This window comes from Neophocaena asiaeorientalis, unplaced genomic scaffold, assembly GCF_003031525.2.
Source record: "Neophocaena asiaeorientalis asiaeorientalis breed wild unplaced genomic scaffold, Neophocaena_asiaeorientalis_V1.1 scaffold177, whole genome shotgun sequence".
NCBI classification, from domain to species: Eukaryota; Metazoa; Chordata; class Mammalia; order Artiodactyla; family Phocoenidae; genus Neophocaena; species Neophocaena asiaeorientalis.
In genome coordinates this window covers 5,357,548-5,377,018 of record NW_020172779.1, presented here as the reverse complement: position 1 = coordinate 5,377,018, position 19,471 = coordinate 5,357,548, and the positions used below count along the sequence as shown (strand labels likewise).

Sequence of the window (19,471 nt, the reverse complement as noted above, 5' to 3'; positions counted from 1 at the left end):
CTGGGAGAAGTTGGATTAATTATATTAGTCACTTCCTGAGAGCTTACTATGGTACCTGGTTCAGTGCTTGGTATTTAATGATAAAAATAAGAGCAAAGGTAGTAATGGCCAACATTTAGTGAGTACGTACCACGTACCAGGCACTATTCTTAGGATTTTATGTGTATTAACTCATTGGATCCTTATAATATTTATAATTATCCCCAATTTAAAGACAAGAAACTGAAGGCTAGGAAAGTTAGTAGCTTACCCAAGTCCATACACTAAGTAGCAGAAGTGAAATGCAAATTCAGACCTTGAAGCCCAGTCTCAGAGGATGTTGCTTTAATTTCCATTAATATATCATAAAATAATATAAGTTAAATATACAATTTTTTTCAAAATGAAAGAGTTGGAGAGCTGCTGAGTGCATATGAAATTAGTAAGCATGATAGTAGGGAGATCACATGAGTCCTCGTGGCTCAGTGCTTTATAGCTCCATTGGCACAGCTGCCTACCTTGGTGGCTTCCATTACTGAAGAATTTAAAATGGTTTTTTTCACAGGCATAGAGTGTTGATTTATTTATTTTTTAACCATTATTTATTTTTTAACCATGGATAATTGGATAAGAAGAAGAATCCCTGCTACCATGAAAAAAACTACCATGCAAATTTCCCTCTAGATTGATTTTCATCTGATCCACAAATTGCATCCTAGTTAAAGCCTTATATAGTTTTATTTCTAGGAATTTAAAAACCAGTGTTTAAAAACTACATTGATTAAATATTACACATATTTCTGAGAACTCCTGCAAAATGTTATAGTTTATTAAATACGAACAAAATATAGAAAATATTAAAAAATACCAGTTGCAGGGAACTATATTCAATATTTTATAATAACCTATACGGGAAAAGAATCTGAAAAAGAACATATAAACATACGTATATATGTGTGTATACATACGTATATATGTATACACACATATATATAAATGAATCACTTTGCTGTACACCTCCTGAAACTAACACAACAGTGTAAATCAATTATACTTCAATAAAAAATAAATAAATTAAAAAAAAGATAGAGCAAAAAAAATTGCTTTTTTAAGCATAAAACGTGAAAAGGTTAAAAAGTGATTTTGGTCTATTTTGAAAGTATAATACCTAGTAAATTTCAATCCATATCTTAAATACATATCTGAACAAAAATATATTATAACATACATGTCAGAACAAACATGATATATGTCATTTAAAATTTTGTCTATGGACAAATCCTGATTGTTTTTAATATAATTAAATTAAGGCCATTTGTCGAAAGCCATTTGAAATTTATTTTTATAATTGTGAATATTAAAGAGTTTCAAAAGTGAACATAATATAATCTCTAGTAATATATTTGTGTGGAATGACTTAAGGTCTACCTCAATATTTTCTGTGTCATATATTATTCAAAATAATGAAATAAAAAAATTGTTGAGGTGTTTGTGAGATTATGTATTGCTGTGAAAGGAATTTAATAGTAAGAAAATATTAGTAAACCCTGCCCTCTGCTTTGCTGATGTCCAAGTTCAGCCTGGGGTTCCCAGGCTCAGAACCCCATAATAGCTGCTTCTTTCTGACCATTAACCACTCTTTGGAGCCTCCTGCAAGCTTCTGTGAGCCACCTGTAATACAAACATTTCCCAAATCCATGCATGGATCATCTTTATCTATCTCCACAAAAGCTTCCAGGACTCTCCAGGAATCAATCCTAGAAATGCACTTTTCTGTCATTTCCTCTATTTCTCATGAATCCCCATGTCACAGACCCTTGACAATAGAATATAAATGGGCTTCACTCCTACTACAAAACCAAAAACAAAAAATCTACAAATCATTGGAAAACTGGAACAGATACAGGAAAATTAATGGGAAACAGTATCAGTTTGATCCCAGTGCTAACGAAGAAGGGTTACATGAATGGGGATGTATCCGTGTTGCTTTTGGCACGTGTGATTCAGGTCTAATGGCTTTGCCTTAAAGAAAAACATTTAACGTGATCAAATGATGATTAATTTCCTCAACACCTTGTGCCAAAAGCCAGGAGTCAAATTTATTTTTTTGGAAGGGGGGGAAAAATCTGTCATTGTGCATTCATTCTTATGAAGCAAGGCTAAATACATTCTCTGAGTTACTGTCATAGTGATTATCATGATACCAACTTGACTCCCCAAAATGTCCTGAGTGGTTACTGAGATCCACAAGCAAGTAATATCCAGGATCCAGGAGAGTCAGCTGGAATTTGATGATGTATGCTTCCACTCTCCAGGTCTTTCAAATACTCTGACCCCCAAGCATAATATCACTGCTTCAAAAAAAGTTTAATCTTGAGAATAGATTTTTGTTTCATATGATCATTTTGAGGGGGATCTGGTCCCTGATAAGGTAGGCTTCTCCACTATGCTGCAATTCTCTATTCTTGTTAATAGATGACACAGCAAAATTGACATTTTGGTACCTAAAGATAGAAGAGAAGTTGAGCATTCTTTGAAACTTTAAAAACTCAGGCTAAAAAGAAAGTCACCAAGTTAATGCGATTAGGGAGGGAATACAGTATCATGGTCCATGTGGTGTATAAATACATGAACTTGAAGGGAAACGCTACATCCAACCTCGGGTGTCACGTCAACTCAGAAACAGCTGGACAGAGAGACAGAACTCTTGAGCATCTGCAGAACTAACGGAGGTTCTCATGGGGTTCTGAGTTATTCAAAACCACCCCAAAGTCTCTGACTTTGGTGTGTCCTACGATTAACCAAAAGCCTACAATTTAATTTGGAAAGTGGATGACTGACTCAAAAGCAGATCTGAATTCAGTCTCTCTTGAGAGGACTTGATTCTTCTGGTAATCTTTCTTTTTCTCCTTATTGGCAATTAAAAAATGTCAAGGGCTTCCCTGGTGGCGCAGTGGTTGAGAGTCCCCGCCGATGCAGGGGACACGGGTTCGTGCCCCAGTGCGGGAAGATCTCACATGCCGCGGAGCGGCTGGGCCGGTGAGCCATGGCCGCTGGGCCTGCGCGTCTGGAGCCTGTGCTCCGCAACAGGAGAGGCCACAGCAATGAGGCCCGCATACCACAGGAAAAAAAAAAAAAAAAAGTCAAAATATTTACATGGGTAGAGGACAGCTGTTGTTTCTGCCTGTCTTGCATCTAATCTTTCTTTCTTTGAATCTATTCTTCCCCGCTCTGAGTCTTTTTGATTTGGAAAGGACTGAATAAGAACGCCCACCGCCCCCCGCCTCCAGACACAGGGCTGGGAAGTAACCAGGTTTCACCCATAATTTTATTTCATGCCCTTGAACTCAGTGACAGATTTAGGAGCATGTGACCCCAAACCAGGCCAATACAACTCAGTTCCTGGACTTTTGTAGGAATAATTGAGAAAGAGGAGTTCTCTTTTCAGTAAAACTATTAAGCTGGAAGCTAGGCGTATGTAATTTGGATTAGACTGGGGCCAACTCACAATCTGGCTGAGAACGAAGGCAGAGGAGAGCAGAGCAGAAGCATGGAGCAAGGCTTCATCTCGATGAAATTGTTTGAACACCTAGATTTAGACATGCCTAAAGACAGATACTGTTGAACTTCTCAGTATGTTAGCCAAGAAATTGACCCTTTCGCTTAAGTCCATTTTATTCGTGTTTCTACCATTCCCAAACAAAACAAGCAAACCTGAATGATACAGTCTTGCTGCTTTATTCACAAAACCTTGGAAATTTATAGGTATTACCTCAGGTGAAAGCCTCAAAAGAAGTCATTTAGGAGAAACTGAAGCCCAGAGAAGAAAGTTGACCAGCAGCTGTGGTCAGAGCAGACGCAAACCCACCGACTTCATCTCAGGATAAAAGTGCACTGACCAGACCATGGGAAATACACACACACACACACACACACACTGAGAAAACTACCTGTCAAACAGTAGCAGTTTGGCAGAGACATTCATAAATAAGCCAGCCTGGGATGAGGCTTTACTCCATCGCATGGAGGAATTGGGTCCCATTTCTCTCTAGTTTCTCCTCTGATTGAGGCGGAAGGGCTAAAATTTCTGCAGAGGTAGCATATGTAGCCAGTGGGAGATATTACATTTTTAAAACAGCGGGAGCCCTGGGACTCATGTGCCCATGGAAGAAGGGGCATCTAATCACAAGTCCTTCGAAGGCAGTAATCAGGATAATCACATTTCTCTGTGAGATAAAGAAACTCAATCTAATTCTTCCCCATTCCAATGTGGAAAGACTATTCCCTGACCTAAATTGTGTAAGTTAAAATATCTAAACATCTTCCCTACTGCTCTCCCCACATTAACTCCCCACCCCAAACATCAATTAGAATCTGTTGCTGTCTAGTTGGTTAATAATATTCAGTTGGACACCTGAGTGAATAAGATGTAGGCTAACTGGGCTTATAAATCTCTCAGCTATAAGTGCTGATGAAAAATAAATTGAGCAACACTTTTGTTCATTCCTATTGAATTGAGACTGTTGAGGCTCAGTCAAAGAGGTTTTTGGCAGCCTGAAGACAATCCTGGGAGAGTACAAATTAACTTAACTGGAAGAAGGAAATAGGGACTTGCATTTTTTGCTAGTAAACATCTTGGCATCAGAAAGAGCATACTGAGGTTTTAAATTACCAGATCAGTGTTACCAGACCCGTCAATCACATCCTCTGATAAGAATCCCAGTGCCATTTTTCAAATATGCTAAAGTAAAACCATTAAAAAAAATAAATAAACTGATGGATTTCACTAATCCCATGATAGACAGTTTTGATATCTTTATGTCAATCTATATAATTATAATTTTTAACGAAAGCCAGTGAATATCTACAGGAACCTATGTCTCAATGCCAACTTCTTAAATGATATAAAAGATAAAAATATTCTGGAGTAGTTTGGAAGTGTGATTTTTATAGCTACTATTTTGTTAAAGCTTAACAAATACCACCGAAATGTGATAAATGTCAACCGTTCTATATTAAAGTGCGACTTAGCTAGTCTTAAAAAGATAAATGAAACATAACTCCTCAAGATTTATAGTTGTTTCTCAAACACTTGCATATCTTTCATCTAATTCTGCTTAAGCATCCCATAAATCACATAAAACCACCATAAAACCCATATGATTTGTCCTGACTTTCCCTTATTCAATGTTTATTCCAGATTAAAGCCACTCCCATAAGCTTAGCCAGTGTCTGGCTAAAGAGACCCTTACGGGATCACATGCAGGGAATAAGGAATTAATAGCTTAAGCACGCCTGTGGAGACAATGCCTTGGTTGGTGTTGGCAGGAATCTCTTCTCGTGTTCTCATCTCCTATTCTCGTATTTTCAGCATATTTCCAAACACTCTCAGCCCTCTACTAAACTGTGCTTTCCACTTTCTGGATTGGATCAAAAGTGGGATTTCTGCATGTTGAATGTAGTTATAGCCAGGGATGTGGGCTACGAACTAAACTCAGTCCTATCCAGACCCGAAAAATTAGCTCTTTCTGCTTTTTCAAATGGGGAAACCATGATCATTTACCCAGAAAGAAAGAAAATTTAACGATCTTATTAGCAAGTTTGAAAGATTAAAAAAAATCAACTGGGATTCTCTAGTGTCTATGTCCTGCCCCAAAATAACAAGACGCATCTCTTCTACTGATAATACAAATCTGATTAAAGTAATTTTCATTATTGGATCTCATCTTCTGAATATTAGTCATGCTGTTAATGTAAAAAGAGGATTAATGGCCCCTGGAAACTCATTTTTGGGGAATCAGTCTTTTGTCATTCTTCTTGATACTTTTAGTGAAAATAAGCAGACATTTTCAGTGTTTCAACTTTGAAGCCAAGTCCCAAATTGTAGATGTACTTGAGAGCTGTGATGCTGAAGAACCTGTCCATGATAGCATAGATACCTCATATCATCTCCTGAATGAGGGTTTGCTGCTCATCAATTATCCCCAAAAGTAAAAAAAAAAAAAAAAAATCACTGAGAAAAACATTAGAGTCAAACCTAGATCCCCATGGAGTAAAGACCAACATAACAGCGCCATATAATTTTAACATATGTTACCAGTCCTGCCTATTCAGCTCCTATCACCAATAGCAGCTTACATTTCCTGGGTGCTTAATATGTGCAAAGCACTGTTGCAAATGTTTTACACGGATTCTCTCAGCTTAATCCTAGCAGAATGCCACAAGATCAGCACTACGGTTCTACCCATTAACTACAGATGGGAAAATGGAGGTTTGGAGAGGTTAAAAAATTGGCTTAACCAGCCGTCCTGATTCCAAATCCTGCACGATCCATAACATAATATTGCCTCCTCAAGAAGAATGCTTTTGTCTAATGTTCCTTGTGTGTTGTCCACAGTGATTGGCACAGAGTACATGAGTATTGACAAAAACATATGTGATGGATTGCACTTACCCTGGCGGGATTCGATAACTACCCTGTAGGCAGTGGCATGACGCTGCACCTGCCAGCGAGCACACAAGCTGGTTGTTTGGATCTGGTCTGCCTGAAGATTGGTCACACCCAAAAACACTGTAGTGAAACAGAAACATAACTATGTCATATTGCAGACAATGCCACAAATGTCCCCAAGTCTGAATTAACATGGTAAAATTCGAATTCAAATTTCCATAGCCAGGGGTGGGAAATTCGTAAAGTCACAATAAATTAGTGCACAAAAGGTTAACTATTTTATAACTTAAAAAAGCAGTTGCGGGCTTCCCTGGTGGTGCGGTGGTTGAGAGTCCGCCTGCCGATGCAGGGGACGTGGGTTCGTGCCCCGGTCCAGGAAGATCCCACATGCCGCGCAGCGGCTGGGCCCGTGAGCCATGGCCGCTGAGTCTGCGCGGCAGGAGCCTGTGCTCCGCAACGGGAGAGGCCACAACAGTGAGAGGCCCGCATACCGCAAAAAAAAAAAAAAAAAAAAAAGCAGTTGCAAAACATGATGTATGATAGGGTCTGTCTGCTATTTGCAAACACAAAAGAAAATATATATTCTGGAAAGACCAGAAGCAAGGGTAGTAAACTTATGGGTGATTTTAAATCTTTCCTCTTTATTTACGTGTGCTTTTAAAATATTCCACAATTAATATATAATACTTTTATAATAAAAACGTTTAATACGATATGCACTCATCAACCACTGAAAGATAGTCATGGTTTAAATGAAAGGGAAGAGCAAAGCAGACAAAGGGGAAGTCTTATTCAGACAGAAGCAGTTCACACCGACTGGTCTTCAAAACATGATTGAATGAGAATGGATACGTATTTGAAAATTTAAAAAGGAAAGATTTTACACAGATAAAAAATAATCAAAAGAAATACACAGATTCTTATACTCTTAGAGCAAACGCTGTGATATTCAAAAATGATTCACAGGGAGTTTATTTGGGGAAGCAGTAAAAATATTGTTTCTCCAATACAATAGAGGACTAAACATTCAGTGTTTAACACTTAGATCCAAGCAGAAAGAGCAGAAAATTAAGAATGTTTACTTTCTCTAATGACCTCGGACTTCATCCACATCATTTCCTCATACTTCCCCTCTCTTTTAGCTATTTCATAAAGTTTAAAAATAGCTTATAATTACTTTTCAAGACAGTAGGGATAATCTAGACTAATCACAGTTTGCATCTTGACATTATTCCTTTCTGTTAGGTCAGCAAGGGAAAACCTTCTTCCCTAAGGCCAATTAAACAACCCTCTCCCCCCAACAAAAAAGGAAATCAGTAACGATTTATATAACCACACTAAATTTTAAAAACACCTTGAATTAATTTATTTGCCATTGTATGGGGTTTTATCTTGCTTGGGAGAAAGAGAGAAAACAAATAATAAGCCAATCTAATTTTTACTTTAAGGGTAGACTATAAAACAGTTCAATACCCTCAGTCTTTTAAAATATATTTGGAATAATCACCACATTTATTAAAGGGAAGAAGAGGGATGAAACAGAAGAAAGAGGGGAGCAGAGAAAGGAGGATAAAAAGAGACAAGAAAGAGTAAGGAGAAGAAAGACCAATAGAAAATCATGGACATAAAACATGGCACAAACAGAAAGGGTAATCTGGAGAGGAAAATGAAGATAAACTAGAGGAGAGAGGTAAGAAAGGGTAGGGAAATGCACAGGGGACTCCAAGCTATTCTAAGGAGGGACTGAGGGGTTGCTATAATGGCACAACACAGGGAAATTACTTGCAGTTTACAGTAGTACCTAAAACAGTATCATTTCAACAGCCAAGTACGAGATCAGAACCACAGGCCAAAGCCTTCCTAGGTCTGTTGAAGACAGAGACTATTTCTTCTGAGATTAAATTGATTCCATATCTAGCCTTTAAAATCTAAAGATATTCCATAAAAGAGAATTCAGGAAGCTTTCTCTAATGAAAGGATAGGCCCTATATAAAACATAGTTGCCAGATATAGGTGGCTTGGGGTTTGGTCTAATATATGCCTCATCCTTACAAATTCCTTTTATCGGATTAATTTTTTGATTAGCAGTCAGAGTGAGATATGGCCCAAATGCATGAAGGACAATTATTACAATAATAATAGTGGCTATTCATTGAGTGCTTGCCATATGGTAGACACTTTTTATACATTATCTCTTTAATCCTGCCAAGCAGCCTGTAAACAGTTATGATTATCTTCATCTCGGAGTTGAGAAAATTTAGGCTCAGAGAAGTTAAGTAATTTGCTCAAGGCCTTAGCTAATAAGTAGAAGATTTAAGGTTCATACTTCTGATTATACCATGATGATCATTCTCGAGTATGGGGCATGTACTGTTGATAGCACTCAGGATAATTTCAGTGATCACACAGCCAAACCATTTTTATTTTGGTCATTTATGTATTAACCTTTAACGTGTATTGAAAATACTGGTTTTCTGTTTAGAGTAATTTGTGGGTTTTAAAAGCATTTAAGTAAAAAAAAAAAAAAACAGAAACTGTAAGTCCATTTAAAGAAATATATTAAACAGATGGTGTGGAAGCATAACAAACGTCAGGAATATGGAACATATGTGCTGGAGTTGGAAAACACTGTATTATACCATGGGTGTCTGTGAGCGGTGCATGCCAAGGAGAAGTCCCAGATGGTGAGCAGACAGCATGTAAACCCTTAAAAGATAGAGAAGGAAGTCTTTTGAGTGGTGCAAGTATCTTTTATGGATGGGGTGTGTGTGTGTGTGTGTGTGTGTGTGTGTGCGCACACGAGATAGTGAGAGTGAGAGAGAGAGAGAGAGAGAGAGAGAGAGAGAGAGAGAGGAGGGGCAAAGGCTTTGAGAAAAGGCAAATTTCCCCCTGGCTCAACTTTGATAGGTTTTGGCCGCATCAGGCTATACAGGTTGGTTGGAAAATTTCACCTAATTTGAAAAATACCAGCAAAGACTTCCCAGAAGGAAATCCCATCCACCACCATCAAACATATTGGCATGCCAGGTTCTGACATTCCGTCTGCCAACTAGGACTCTGAACTATAGCCCTGAGTAAGGAACACACCTTTCTTTCCACGAAACACCATCCAGAAAGGGCAAGGCTGAGGAAAAGAAAAACCAACTGCCAAGTTGAAGCAGGGGTTGAGTTATAGGAAAAACAAAGCAGCAAAACCACATGCAGGGGCTGAAGTGACAGGACATCAGTCTTACGTGTTTTCACCACGCCTGTTAGAGCGTCGCTGAAACCTGAGGCCTGGGAAGCAAATATTTTCACGTTGTAGTCCATTCCACTGAGGAGGTTTGTAATAAGGATGGTGTTAATGTTAGCCCCTACGAATGTTTCCAGCGTTGGGCCAGCAACTAGGAAGAAAGAGTGTATTTCAGTTATAACAGAATGTGGAAAAATGGAAACACTCCTGAAGTAACAGTACTTACTCCACTGTGTTTCAGATTGTCCCAAAGGCAAACAGCAGAGCTGGGGTTTGAATCTAGCCCCATTTAGCTCCAAGACTTACATACCTGACTCCCAGCCTAAGGCTCTTTTTAGGCAACTAGTTCTTCCCCTAGGACTTGAAGAAGCTGGCCCACCCCACAATCCACCACCCACCATAGTGCGAGGCCTTCACAGTGGAGCTCCTATGTTGTCATAGGCTTTGGGGCATGTGCTAAACAGAAGTCATTTTCAGTTACCCCACCTCAGGCACCTAGCTTTGTCCCCGGACAGCATGCAAGTGGCCTTAGCAGCAAATTTTATCATGGACACTATGCCATACCTTGCCACATGGGGGACCAGCATATATGTTACCATTATGGGCTTTACCCACTCCTCTTATGCTTTTTAAGACCAGACAGATGACACTTGTACTCCAAGGCCCTTGACTATCTGGCTTCTTTGGGCTTCTACATTTTCATCTCTGTTTCAACCCAGCGGAATCTCTGATCATTAAAAACACTCCATGCTATGTCCTATACAAGTGTATTTACCTCCTGCCTCTTCCCCTATGTGCTCATTCTTTGAGCACTTTGACTTAATAAGGTCCTAAAATACTTATCACTTTACTCCAGAACCCCCTCCTTCCAACAATATATTTATATTTTTCTGTATGTATGTGTTATCTCAGTAGAGATTTTCCCACACCCCCAACTCCCAATGCAAATGACATCATACCGTTCTTCCACTTGACCTAGAACCGGATTTTTCAACCTCAGCACTGTTGACATTTTGGGCTAGATAATTTTTTATTCTGGAGCTATGGGGGAGCAAGTTGCCTACAGTGACTTGTAAGATGCTTAACTGTACCTGCTAGAGGCCAATAGCAACTCCCTACACCCCAAGTTGGGACAGAACGTAGACAACCAAAATCTCTCTGTTGGGCAGCAAAACTGTACCAGTTAAGAACCACTGGCCTAAAACAAAGCTATTTTCCCTCAGAAAATCTGGTAAGTATTTATAGAATGGTCCAAAGAATAAATTCAGCAGGGCTGTTTTGCAAATGAACACGTGCCTCAGGCCTAAAGAAAAGAAACAAAAAAGCTGGTGTTGGATCCCAAGGCATCAGTCTTGAGCAAGCTAGTGCATTCATGGTATATTCTTGCTCTTTCATTTTTATGGTTCAGAGATATGTTTGTCTGGAGAAATTGGAGGTGGAGTATTTTAACTGTATGGACCTAGATAATGGGACACAATAGAAAAGTCTGGAAGGTGTTTTAGAGGCAAGAGCTACATCTCAGATGACAGATTGAGACTCACAGAGTTTTTGAGGGCAGAAAGAGCTTTTTAATGACCCAGAGGATGATTTTTAAATTTTCCTGCCAAATCAAGAGAAATAATAGGAGAACCCTTTCCTGCTGAACAATTGGAGTACTGAAGGCCCAGGTCCAGAAAACTGAGAAGACTCTTATAATATCTATTTTTAGCCTCCTGTTTAAACTTCATGAAAATACTCAGTGTCAGGAGATGATACTGTAACAGGTGAAGTTGCACATGGTCTCCACGGGCAGATGGACCAAGGGTACAATCTCCCCCATCTGGGTCATTCTCCTGCCTTCAGGAAATAATGATGTGGGAAGTAAGGACAGAGGTGATCAAGGTGGCTGAGAGGTTTATGAGAAAGCCTTTTACTACCACAATCTTAGGGCTCTGATGAATTTTATACCTTAACGTAGTTTCCAAAATAAGGAGACTGAGAAGTTGGTAAATGGAGTTTTTCCAACTAATTCAAGAAGAGGTAGAAGAGGAATTAGAGATTACAGATTCCAAATACTCATCGAGCCCTAGAAGCTTCCTACTGCTATGGAGTCAAGGTCTGCTTAGGCAGCTCCTTGTCTGGGGTGTGTCTAGGTCAGATGTAAACTAAGTATATATTCTGCTCGTTAGTGTATCAGTTATTTTTACGTAAGGTCATAAGTTCAAAGCCTTTTTTTTTTCCAAAATGGTAAGAGACTCTTCCCATTTCTTAAAGCCAAAGATGAAACCAAACATAGAAAGTAAAAACAAAAATAACCTATCTTGAAAGACAATATTTTTTTCAAAAGCATGACTTACCACTGACAGGTTTGTAGACAATCCTATAGCCCTGTACAGGGGAAGATGGGGGATCCCATGTAATGCGCAATCTGTTATACCATTCTTCTGAAACCTGTAAGTTTTGGGGACCAGAAGGTGGCACTGGGCAGGAAGGAAAATGAAAAAAGGGGGTTTAGTGTGGTTTCCATCTTTACAACCTACCCTGTGGTTAACAAAATCTAAGATGTCTTCCCACAATGTTAAAAATACTTACAAGGGAAATGTACTAAAACACAGGGTAAGAAGCCTTTGAGAATCCATGGTTGTGTTAAATATTAAATAATAGAAAATAATTGTTCTTGTGGTAAAACAATTTTTTCTGAAGATCAGCGGTTCATTCAATGAAATTTGCGTTCCTTCTTCAGTTACTTTTAAGTAAAACTGAATTGTGTTTATTAAAAAATTTCTGTTGACACACCACTCTGTTTCACTGTCAAAGGATGTTTGTACAGCCGTATCAAGGATGATTAGATAATAGTGATGACGGTAATTCTCAGAGGTAAGATGCTGATGATTGTTTTTGCTTTCATCTTCACATTACCTATATTTTTTGAAACTTTATATCATCATCCATCAATTTTTTATCAAAACATTAAAGCCATTTACATGAAGGACCTTTGTAAAATATTGTGAGTATTGATGGATATTATCATTATCATTATCACTTTGTTGTTGAGAATTTAGTTGTGTTGACCACTGCTTTAAAAAAGTGGACCATCCAAACTTATTTCAAAGAACACACTTTGAAATAATCTTACTGTAAAGATACCGTTAAATGTGACAGTATTTCCGTAATGAAGTTTAAGTCATATTTCTATAGTAATAGTCTTTAAATAGTTTTTATTTGTGTGAGTGTATCATGGAACTCTCTTACAAATTATGTTATTTTAAATTTTTAAAATTTTTATACAATTTTTAAAGGTTACTTTTCATTTACAGTTTTTACAAAATAGTGGCTGTATTCCCCGTGTTCTACAGGACATCCTTACACCCAACAGTTTGTACCTCCCACCCCCTCACCCCTACATTTCTCCCGCTGCACCACTGGTAACCACTAGTTTGTTCTCTATACCCATGAGACTGCTTCTTTTATGTTATATTCATTACTTTGTTGTATTTTTTAGAACCCACATATACAAATTATGCTAATTTTTAACATGTGAAAGTTAAAAGTATATCTTCGAGTCCAGGTCATCAGCCATGATGGAGCCCCTTTGCCTGCCCACTGCCTTCCTCCCCTCCCCCCAGCAGTGGTGGATTTAAGGTAACTTTATGGAACTTTAGAGTGTTAAATAACACAATCCAAAACCAACTCCAAAGAGCAAAATTTACTATGCTACTTTTAAACCACTCTTGCCTGCTTTTTTTTTTTTTTAAATTTAGATTTAAAAGCACATGGTAGACTGCTTTGGGTAGTATAGCCATTTTCACAATGTTGATTCTTCCAATCCAAGAACATGGTATATCTCTCCATCTGTTTGTATCACCTTTAATTTCTTTCATCAGTGTCTTATACTTTTCTGTATACAGATCTTTTGTCTCCTTGGGTAGGTTTATTCCTAGGTATTTTATTCTTTTTGTTGCAGTGGTAAATGGGAGTGCTTCCTTAATTTCTCTTTCGGATTCTTCATCATTAGTGTATAGGAATGCAAGAGATTTCTGGGCATGACTTTTGTATCCTGCTACTTTACCAAATTCATTGATTAGCTCTAGTAGTTTTCTGGTAGCATTTGTACGGAAACACAAAAGACCCTGAATAGCCAAAGCAATCTTGAGAAAGACAAATGGAGTTGGAAGAATCAGGCTCCTGGACTTCAGACTATACTACAAAGCTACAGTAATCAAGACAATATGGTACTGGCACAAAACATAAATATAGATCAATGGAACAGGAGAGAAAGCCGAGAGATAAACCCACGCACACATGGTCACTTTATCTTTGATAAAGGAGGCAAGAATACACAATGGAGAAAAGACAGCCTCTTCAATAAGTGGTGCTGGGAAAACTGGACAGCTAAATTAATTTCTAAACAGTGAAATCAGAACACTCCCTAACACCATACACAAAAATAAACTCAAAATGGATTAAAGACCTAAATGTAAGGCCAGACACTATAAACCTCTTAGAGGAAAACATAGGCAGAACACTCTATGACATAAATCACAGCAAGATCCTTTTTGACCCACCTCCTAGAGTAATGGAAATAAAAACAAAAATAAACAAATGGGATCTAATGAAACTTAAAACCCTTTGCATAGCAAAGGAAAACATAAACAAGACGAAAAGACAACCTTCAAAATGGGAGAAAATATTTGCAAATGAAGCAACTGATAAAGGATTAATCTCCAAAATTTACAAGCAGCTCATGCAGCTCAAAATCAAAAAAAAACAAACAACCCAATCTAAAACTGGGCAGAAGACCTAAATAGACATTTCTCAAAGAAGATATACAGATTGCCAACAAACACATGACAGGATGCTCAACATCACTAATCATTAGAGAAATGCAAACCAAAACTACAATGAGGTATCACCTCACACCATTAGGAATGGCCCTCATCAAAAAATCTACAAACAATAAATGCTGGAGAGGGGGTGGAGAAAAGGGAACCCTCCTGCACTGTTGGTGGGAATGTAAATTGATACAGCCACTATGGAGAACAGTATGGAGGTTCCTTGAAAAACTAAAAATAGAACTACCATACAACCCAGCAATCCCACTACTGGGCATATACCCTGAGAAAACCATAATTCAAGAGGAGTCACGTACCACAATTTTCATTGCTCTATTTACAATAGCCAGGACATGGAAGCAACCTAAGTGTCCATCAGCAGGTGAATGGATAAAGAAGATGTGGCACATATATACAGTGGAATATTTCTCAGCCATAAAAAGAAACGAAATTGAGTTATTTTTAGTGAGGTGGATGGACCTAGAGTCTGTCATACAGAGTGAAGTAAGTCAGAAAGAGAAAAATAAATACCGTATGCTAACCCATATATATGGAATCTAAAAAAAGAAAAATGGTTCTGAAGAACCTAGGCGCAGGACAGGAATAAAGACACAGACGTAGAGAATGGACTTGAGGACATGGGGAGGGGGAAGGGGAAGCTGGGACGAAGTGAGAGAGTAGCAGGGGCATATATACTCTACCAAATGTAAAATAGATAGCTAGTGGGAAGCAGCCACATAGCACAAGGAGATCAGCTCAGTGCTTTGTGACCACCTAGAGGGGTGGGATAGGGAGGGTGGGAGGGAGGGAGTTGCAAGAGGGAAGACATATGGGGACATATGTATGTGTATAGCTGATTCACTTTGTTATAAAGCAGAAACTAACACACCATTGTAAAGCAATTACACTCCAATAAAGATGTTAAAAAAAAAAAAAGCACATGGTAGATGCTTCATAAATGTTAGGTGAATGACTACTTTTTTTCTTAAATTGCTGTTTAAGTCTGTGGTTCTCAACCATTTATTTAGCAGCAAAATACCAAAAGATGCTAGAAATGCCAATATGCTGATCAAATCAATATGCCAACATATGGGAAAAGTGCAATGAAGAGCTTGGTGCTGTCCCACTGCTCTGCTCTGCCCTTTCCTTCTCTCCTTCTACATGACCCCTAAGGAAATAACCGTAGCAGCTCATGTGGCTCCTAATACTCTGATCTGGACGATATTCAGCAGACTGTGCAAGCTTGGTTTGAGTGTGGGCGGAGGCCCTCATAGCATGGGCTCGGGGAGGAGGGGGAGATGCCAAATACTGTCGAAGGAGGAGCTAATACCCATTTGCTCAGCTGAGCAGAGTCAGGACTTTGGGTTTTGCAGCTACAGAATTTTAATAACTTTTATACTTAATTAAAAAATCCATACTTAGGTGCCCAGGTAGAGAATTCAGCCCTTGCTACCATTCTGCACCTAATCACACATAACGGCTTAGTAACTGTGGTAGATTGAAGATCAGCACAGGTTTTTTGACCTTCCTCCCATTGAGAGGTAGAAGGTATGATGCTCTCTTTGAATTGGGTTCTATGACCACCTTGACCAACAGACGACAGCAGAAACGACATTGTACTAGTTCCAAGCATAGTCCTTAACTGTCCTGACAGTTTCCACTTTCCACCTCTTGGAACTCTTGCTCTTATAGTCCTGAGTCATCATGTAAAAACCATGACTATCTTGCTGGAAAGACCACATGGAAACATGCTAAAATGACACGAAGGGGCCCAGCCTCTGGGCATCTCCACCAAGAGGCCGGGCGTGTGGGTAAAGTTGTTTTGGGCCGTCCAGACCAACCCAGCCACCAGGTAACTGTGGTCAATACTACGTGAAATGGAAGGATTTTCCAGCAAGGCTTGCCTAATATCCTGACCCACAAAATCAAGCAATACAATAAAATGGTTGCTGTTTTAAGCCACCAGGTTCTGGGGTCATCTTCATGCAAGTACCATTACAACAGTAATGAAGACAACTTAGACTCTGTGGTGATTTGACCATGTGTTTTCATGCATGCTTCTCACTTGATCATCATGACCAAGACATCTACAACACACATGCTGTGCTGCTTCTCTGTGCCACACAGCACTGTAGGAGCTTGGTATCTGCAGAGATGACAGTACAGGTGAGGTCCTGGGCACTTATGATGCTGCTCTCCAGGAATGGGAGACAGTGAACAAATACATGAGTAAGCAAGGAAGTATCAGATAGCAAATAGGGCTATGACATGACCAAAAACAAAAAACAAAACGATAACAAAAACAACCCAGGATGATATCAGAAAGGGTGGGAGCTACTTTGCATGGGTGGTCAGAAAAGCCTGAGCAGGTGACATTGAGCTGAGACCAAAATGACAAGAAAAAGCCAGAAAGGCAAACATCTGGGAAAGGATATTTCCTACAGAAGGAATGGCTAGTGCATAGGTTCTAAGGCAGAAACAAGCTTAAAAAGTCCAGTGAAGAGCAGGAAAGGAGGTATGGCTGAGGGAATTGTCAGGAGAGGAGATCAAAGAGTAGGGTCCAGGTCACCTAGGGCCTTGGAGGGCCTGGGAAGGACGTTAGATTTTATCCCGAGTACAATGGGAAGCTGTTGGGGGGCTTGAAATGAAGGTGTGACATGAGATCATTCATGTTTTAAAAAGCTTCTCAGGCTGCTGTGAGGAGTATAAAGGATCCAAGAATGGAAGCAGGAAGACTCATTCCAGTGGGAGAGTGTGGCTTGGATTGGGGATGGAGCAGTTAGATGAAGAGAAAGTGGACAGGCACGTAGAATGTATTTTGGAGACTCAGCAGGACTTGGGATGAATTAGACGCTGGAGGAGCAAGATGTAGTTGTATTTTAAGTCTTAGGTTTTAGAGACAAGAAAACGGAAGCCCAGATCAGTGAAACAACTTGCTCAAAGTCACGTAGCTTGAATGTGTGAAGACAGAATTCAAACGGATTTTCTCTCTCCAAATCATTTTTGCTCTTCTCACCGTGCTGCACTGCAGCTACCCGGGCGGGTTGCATTACACAGGACAAGCATTTTCACCTAATTAGTCAGCTAGTGACCACAGGGGGAAAGCTTCACTCACAGGTTTTTCCAGGGGCAGAGACACTGACCCCTTCTCCATCATCGTAAATGGGAGTCACTGTGACTTTGTATTCAGTACCGGAAAGCAGATTCTTCAGAAGGAGATTATTCTGGCTTCCAGGCACCATAACCTGAAGAGAAAAGCAAAGGACCGTGGTCTCAGTTAAGACTTTCATCCCTGCTGCTCTACTAACGCGGTGGGACTGTAGGCACGCTGAAATAACTAGAAGCAAGGAGATGTGCTTGGGGGGTGATGATAAGAAAGAAGGGCATTCATGCAAAAGCATTTCTCTCTGAAATTCCCCTCAGAACACCCCTTAGTTTCTAATCACTAATACGGAAGGCTTAAATTTGAAGCTCTTAAGCCCTAAGGGGTAGTCTTCTCTCAACATCTGTTCAGTATTTGTAAAGCAGCCAGAAGAGAGAATAATCTTCCTTTTGGAAAGCAGGTGTTTACGGCTTAGGAGTGTTCATTCTATAATCTAGCCCGCATATCACATTGGATTCTACTTGAAATCCTCTTGAAAATTCAGCCTTCCATTCTTTCCCTTTCAGAGATCATCTAATCCCAGCATTTTAGAAAAGGGTGGATGCTAGCCAAGAACAACATTACCACACATTAAATCCAAGATTTCCGAGTTGAAAGATATTTACCAATGACACTAAATGTCGCAGCTTTTTTATTTCTGAAAGGAGACGTCTTCCTCAATCTGAAATCACCATTCCTCTGACTCTAAAGGCTGCATAAAATAAAATGCAGCGATGGGGTGGACACCGCTCGAGCATCAGTGCAACGTTCCATGTGGCTCAGCAGTGTGAATCCTGGCATCTCTAAAAGAATATGTGGACGAGAAAAGCCACATGTTCTCAATACTAAAACCACAAAACTTTCTGCCTAGGCTTCAGCAGTTCGATGCTGGCACATCTCTGGGCCATTTAAAAGACTTAATCATGGTTGGAAAAAATGCTAGGTTGTAAGAACTGACCCAAATGCATTTAAGGGAGTCACAAGACTGGGACAGCTGGAGATGCTTTTGGATTCAAGAGCTGGGTAAAATGCCAGCAGGCAAAGGGCATGCTGTCTACTTCTGGATGAGGGAAGGAACCTATAAATCATGGAAAAAGCCCTCGAAAGCCTCGAGTTGAACCCAGAAGCAGCTGTTGCTAAGATATTGCTAAGCTCTAAAAGCAGGTTGTTTTTTTTTTTTTTTTAATATGAAAAAGGAAGTCTGAATTAAGTGATTTATATTAGAGTAATATGATTTTCTCCTCATGTGAAACGACATTGAAATACACCGGATGGTACTGATGTAGTCCTGGGAGGGAGACTTTATAAAAGGAGCTCTGTTTTATTCTAAAATGAGTTAGATAACCCTAGCATTAAGAACTTGTAAAGAAAGAACTGTGGTTGCCCTGTCTTGTCTTAGCCTATCCATGCAGCTTCCTTTAGGGCATTTCTTCTCAATATAACCCTCTGGAGCCCAGAGCCTAGGCATTTGTTCCGAGCTGTCTGCCTAGCAAACCACCCATGGTGATGTTCCTTATATAAGGTCATCCCTCAAACTGAGAAGCACACGGCCTTGGAACCAATCAAGTTTAGCCTGTAGGGTACTGAAAAGCAATGGGACCATTCCGGAGGGCTCATTTTTGCTTGCCAGGTAGTAGTTGCTGTGGTTTATAATAACAGCCCTCATTTAGCTAGCTGCTATTATCTGCCAAGTACTACTCTAAGTATTCTAATGTAGTAATTCAGTTACTCTTCACCACAACCTTTTGAGGTAAGAAGTATGATTACTCTCATTTTACAGATGGGGAAACTGAGACCCACATAGCTATTGGGTTAAAAAAAAAAAAAAGCCATATTGAAATCCTGAATATCTGGCC

At 39.4% G+C, this 19,471-nt stretch overlaps 1 protein-coding gene across 1 annotated transcript in view; it reads right to left on the bottom strand.

The window, feature by feature from the left end:
- Window positions 1–19,471, bottom strand: part of COL14A1 (collagen type XIV alpha 1 chain) — a 220,797-nt gene that overhangs the window by 113,309 nt on the left and 88,017 nt on the right. Inside the window, exons 19-22 of the mRNA XM_024741240.1 lie at window positions 17,589–17,718; window positions 11,999–12,121; window positions 9,664–9,813; window positions 6,434–6,550 (exon numbers count right to left, since the gene is read on the bottom strand). Of these exons, the coding sequence (XP_024597008.1) occupies window positions 6,434–6,550; window positions 9,664–9,813; window positions 11,999–12,121; window positions 17,589–17,718 (520 nt within the window). The remainder of the gene's footprint in view (window positions 1–6,433; window positions 6,551–9,663; window positions 9,814–11,998; window positions 12,122–17,588; window positions 17,719–19,471) is intronic.